General features: G+C 58.6%; 1 protein-coding gene across 1 annotated transcript; it reads left to right on the top strand.

The window, feature by feature from the left end:
* The first annotated feature begins 336 nt into the window (after positions 1-336).
* On the top strand, positions 337-3698 carry SOST (sclerostin). The gene is made up of 2 exons (XM_042917368.1): positions 337-553; positions 3277-3698. Exons 1-2 carry the CDS (start codon positions 337-339, stop codon positions 3696-3698), a joined length of 639 nt encoding a protein of 212 aa, XP_042773302.1.
* Positions 3699-5399: the final 1701 nt, after the last annotated feature.

Genomic DNA, 5399 nt, shown 5'->3' with positions numbered 1-5399 from the left:
GCTGGAGCTCATCTTGATATCCGAAAACCACAGCCGCCTGCACGTGGGAGGTGCTGGAGGGCAGGCTCGCCTCACACACCCCCCTCTCTCTAGGTCACCTGGGAGCACCGGCTCCCAGGGAGTTTGCTGTGCCTGAGAAGTCTTTGGGGAGGGCTTGCTCTGAGCACACCCGTTCCCTCCCCCTGGGCTGAGAGAAACGTGGGACCAGCCCTGCCCCAGCCTGTCCTCATTGGTTGGCACGAGGCAGAGGGGGCTTTAAAAAGGCAAACGTGTCCCAGGCTGGGGACCGGAGCCTGTGCTACTGGTAAGGCTGGGTGCCCTCCTCTGGCTGGCGCCATGCAGCTCTCTCTCGCCCTGTGTCTTGTCTGCCTGCTGGTGCACGCAGCCTTCCGTGTGGTGGAGGGCCAGGGCTGGCAGGCCTTCAAGAACGATGCCACGGAGATCATCCCTGAGCTGGGCGAGTACCCCGAGCCTCCGCCAGAGCTGGAGAACAAGACCATGAACCGAGCGGAGAACGGAGGGAGACCCCCTCACCATCCCTTTGAGACCAAAGGTATGGGGTAGAGGAGGGCATGTTTAGCACAAGGGGCCTGGGAGGGTTCTCTCTGGGAGGTTTTGAAGACTGGGGTAGACAGTGCCCCCCACTGCCGGCGCTCCAGGAGGGACAGTCTTGCCTGGAGGCAGGGGAGGACAGCATGCCTAACCTAGTAGCCTTGGCATTGAGGTGCAGGGGCCCGGGGCTGGCAGGGGGCTGGCCGCGGGAGCCCGGGGCAGGAAGGAGGCTGAGGTGGTGAGAGCCCAACTCTGGGACAGGCTCAGAGCCTCAGAACGGAGACAGTTTCAAAGAATCCCCTCCGGAGATCACAGGAGATAGGTCCCCCAGCTGGCACCTCGGGAGAGGGGACAAGGCAAGGGAGCCTCACAGCTATGAGCACCTGCCGGATGCAGATCCTTTACACAGGCCATACCTGAACCTTACCCCAGGGATCCACCACGCGGGAGCCCCATGAGGTGACCTCTCAGCTGGCAAGTAAAGAAATGAGATCTCCAGACGCTAAGTAACTTGGTAGTGAGAAGAACTCGGGTTTGGCCCCAGTTTGATCCCATTCCAAGACAGCCCTGCAGGGGGATCGTGGGGGGGGGGCGGTGCGGAACTGAGAGCCAGAGAAAACCCCACACAGAGCCATGAGAAAGGGACATTCCCCCTGCCCCCGGTCTGCCCAGCCAGCTGGCACTTGAAGGAATGCAAGCTGCAGGGACAGTCTTAGCCTCGGACCTGGGCGGCAGCTGGGGTCGGGCCCTGGAGGGGAGGTGGCATCCTCTGTGCAGGGAGTGGACACAGGTGCCCCCATCTTCTGCCCCCAGACCAGGCCTTGCCTCGTTCCTAGGGAGGGAGCCTGACCCCAGTGACAAGGCAACAGCCCCATTGGAGGGCACATCTGGGTTCCTGGTCAGGTCTGCGCAGAGAAGCCCGGAGAGGGCGGGGGTGACAGCTGGCTCTGCAGCTGGCAGGAACGGCTGTGGGCGGGGGCCTGAATGACACTTCAGAGGGAGGGCCTCACTGCCCTCCGGTCGTTGGGCGGGCTGGTGAGGAATCCACTGCCCAGGCCCCTCTCGACCCATCCCTCCTTGCCCCACAATTGTGAGGGCTGGGGAACCCCACAGGAGGCCTGGGGCCTCAAGTCTTCACAAGAGGAGGGTGGCAGCACATCACCCCCTTCCCCCCCCACCCCCCACCGCCGGGCAAGGTCGATTAAGCTCAAGCGACTGCTTCATGCTGCTGTTTGGGTCCCAAGTACAAACCATCCACTTCCCCAGGCTCCTATAAGAGGCCACAGGCCCCAAGGAGGCTGTGAGCTCAAAACAAAGTCACCCTCTGCAGAGGAAGTGCCTGACCCAGGGGCACTATTCTTGGAAAGTCCAAAACACCTCCTTCCCTGGGCAAACAGGCCACCCCCACACGCTACCCCTGCAACCCGGGAACAGTGGTAAGGAGGCCAAACCAGCGCAGAAACCAGGTCAGCCACGGGAGAAAGGCGGACCCCACATCTCCCCTGCCATGCTTATTCTGCAGGGCCTGGGGAGTGGAGCCTTCTCTGCTTCTCTCTGGTTTTGGTCGTGGGCTATTTTTCATCCCTTGTGTCACATGGGAACTGTCCCCATGAGACCCTCGGGTGGGGGACAGGCTGGCATCTGTCTAAGCCCACAGTAGGAGAGTTGATCAAGGTGCCTTCAGGGCACGAAGCCAGGCCACAGAGCCCAGTACCCCCCCCCCCCCCCAACCCAGGAACAAGCCTGTGTCACCCTCGGAGATCCATCTAAATGGCACAAAACAAGAGATGTCCCCGGCAGAGTGCTTGGTACACAGCAGGTGCTTAATAAATGTTTGTGGCAGGCGAACCTGTAGGTTTTCAGTCAGAGCTCTGTCCCCTGGGGCAGGAAGTAACTGCAGTAAAAGGCAGCCCTTTGCCCCCACCCCCAACCCAGCCTCCCACCTGGGCACTCAGGCACATAGCTTCTGCCTTTGTGGGACCCCAGAGGTGTTGGGGCCCCAGGGAACTGGGGTGAGGAGACCCAACTCTGCCTTTTGGGCAAGTGTTATTCCCTCTCGAGGCCTCCGTGTCCTCAGCGATGATGAGAGGGTTGGACAAGCTGCCTTTGGCTCTCTTCGCGTCTAATGACTTCTCCTCCCCACCTCCCCTTCCATCCCTGTCCTTGGCAGCAGTTGCCCTGATTTATTACCTCCAATTAACCCCTACTCCTTTCTCTATCCCCTCACCATCCCTCCCAAGTGGCTGGAAAAAGAATTTAGGAGAAGCCAAGACCATGTAAAGGGTGTGGCTAATACCTACTCTGCCTCGACCAGGCACTCTGTGGCACAGATGTGACTTCCATCTGGAGAAAAGGGCCCCCTTGGAGAAGAAGAAGAATAACACTGCTCTTACTGTGTGCTCACAGTGTCCCCTGCATTATATACACGCAACTAACTCCTTAGGACAACCCGTTTTTCTGATAAGGAGCACAGAGAGGCTAAGTGACTTGCCCAAGATCACACAGTGATGGAGCTGGTATTCGAACTGCAACAGGCACTTGGCTCCAAAGTTTTAGGGGGAAGGGGTGGGCCAGCGTTCTTTCCACCAGCCGCCACCCCGTCCCTCCGAGTAATAGATGCCCATCTGGAGAGCCCGCAGGTTTGGAAAAGACCTGGGCTGGGGGCTGGGGGGGTTGGTGGCGCGGAGGGAGCCGGGCTGGCCTCACAAGCCGTCTCTCCCGCAGACGTGTCCGAGTACAGCTGCCGCGAGCTGCACTTCACCCGCTACGTGACGGACGGGCCCTGCCGCAGCGCCAAGCCGGTCACCGAGCTGGTGTGCTCCGGCCAGTGCGGCCCGGCGCGCCTGCTGCCCAACGCCATCGGCCGCGGCAAGTGGTGGCGCCCGAGCGGACCCGACTTCCGCTGCATCCCCGACCGCTACCGCGCGCAGCGGGTGCAGCTGCTGTGCCCCGGTGACGCGGCGCCGCGCGCGCGCAAAGTGCGCCTGGTGGCCTCGTGCAAGTGCAAGCGCCTCACCCGCTTCCACAATCAGTCCGAGCTCAAGGACTTCGGGCCCGAGGCCGCGCGGCCGCAGAAGGGCCGAAAGCCGCGCCCCCGCGCCCGGGGCGCCAAAGCCAACCAGGCCGAGCTGGAGAACGCCTATTAGAGGCCGCCCGCCGCGCCGCGCCTCCCCCCGCAACCCGCGCCCCGGCCCAGGCGCCCGGGTTTCTGCCCTCGGCGCGCGGTTTGATTGTTTGTATCTCATTGTAAATGCCTGCAACCCAGGGCAGGGGGCTGAGACCTTCTGGGCTTCGGCAGGAGGTAGCCAGGCCCTGCGGATCCCGGGCGCCAGCAGAGCCCCCACTCCCTCGTCTCCGAGGGGGTCCCGCAGGGCAGGGGAGGGCGCTGAGAGTCACAGACACTGAGCCACGCAGCCCCGCCTACAGGGGCCGCCCACCTTTGCTGGTCCCATTTCCGAGGAGGCAGAAAAGCAAGCATTTCACCGCCCAGGGGTTCTAAGGGAGCAGTGGGGGAGGAGGAAAGTCCTGGGACTGGTTAAGAAAGTGCGGTAAGATTCCCTCTCCACTTCTCTGCCCCTCAAAAAGCCTTTAGTGCCTTGTTGTGCCAAGAACACAGGACCGGGGTCCATAGATATGGTTTCTAGTCCGGACTCTGCCGCTAACGCGCTGGATGACCTTGGACCACACTCTTCTCTTTCTTGTCCTCAATTTCCTATTCGGAAAATGGAGGTGGGGGTGGGATTTGTATCTCGAGGAGTCTACGGTCACCTGATTCCAAGGCCTTGCGTGTCTTTTGAATGGGCAAAGGAGAGAGAGAGGTTGGGTTGAAATGCTGCCATGGTCACGTCCAGAATTCAGAGTTGTGATGCCCGGATCTGACAGCCAAAGATGAAAAACAAGTGTGGCCGTGGGGGTGGGGTGCGGGGTTGGCGTCTTTTTTAGGGCTGACAAACTCCTGGAAGAAGCTGTGTTCTCTCCCGGCCTGGCCCTCCCCGGATGTTTGCCTGTCTTCACCCCTCCATCCCAAAGGATGCAGAAACAATGCCATTGGTTGGGGTTGAGAAGGAGAAGGTCCCAGGACACTGGGCTTGCAGGCCCAAGGGAGCAGCCACCACCCATGCAAAGACCAGCGAATCCCTCTGCAGACGTCCTCCTGCCTACCACTCACAGACACAATTCTGTCTAGAACCTAGCTTCTTAGTGCTGTTACCTGTGATGTCATATCTTACACTGAAATAATATTACTTGGGGAAAAAAATTACAAGTTCTGTACATATGCCGAGAAACCACAAAGCCTGATAGATGTCATCCAAAAATCTTTTTGAAAGTCATTTCCAGACACCTCTTACTTTCTGTGTAGTTTCTACACATTGTGTAACACACACACACACACACACCAAACCAGAAGCACATGCCGTGTGAAATCCCGCCAGGCTGGTCCTTTCCACAATCCTTCCATGTGGGATTTGTCCACAAGAATGAAAGTCGTGGTTTTTACAAAGAGTTAAGTTACATATTTATTTTCTCACTTAAGTTATTTATGCAAAAGTTTTTCTTGTAGAGAAATGACAACGTTAATATTGCTTTATGAAATACCAGTCTGTTCTTTCCAGAGGCATTGTTAATAAAGACAATGAATCATTTCCGAGAGGATGTGGTCTCATGTTTGTCAACCACACACAACCATTCCTGTCAAAGTTGACATCCTTTTCTTCGGCGCTAGGACTGCAACCTTGGAGGCACCTTTGCCTGGGCTGTGGTGGCCCTTGTGGCAATTATGTCCTCGCTTTGAAAAGTCATGTTTGTCCCTTCCTTTCCAAACCTAAACCTCATTCCTTCCCCGCGGC

Source organism: Panthera leo, chromosome E1, assembly GCF_018350215.1.
Source record: "Panthera leo isolate Ple1 chromosome E1, P.leo_Ple1_pat1.1, whole genome shotgun sequence".
Taxonomy (NCBI): domain Eukaryota; kingdom Metazoa; phylum Chordata; class Mammalia; order Carnivora; family Felidae; genus Panthera; species Panthera leo.
This window is presented reverse-complemented; position numbering and strand designations above follow the sequence as displayed.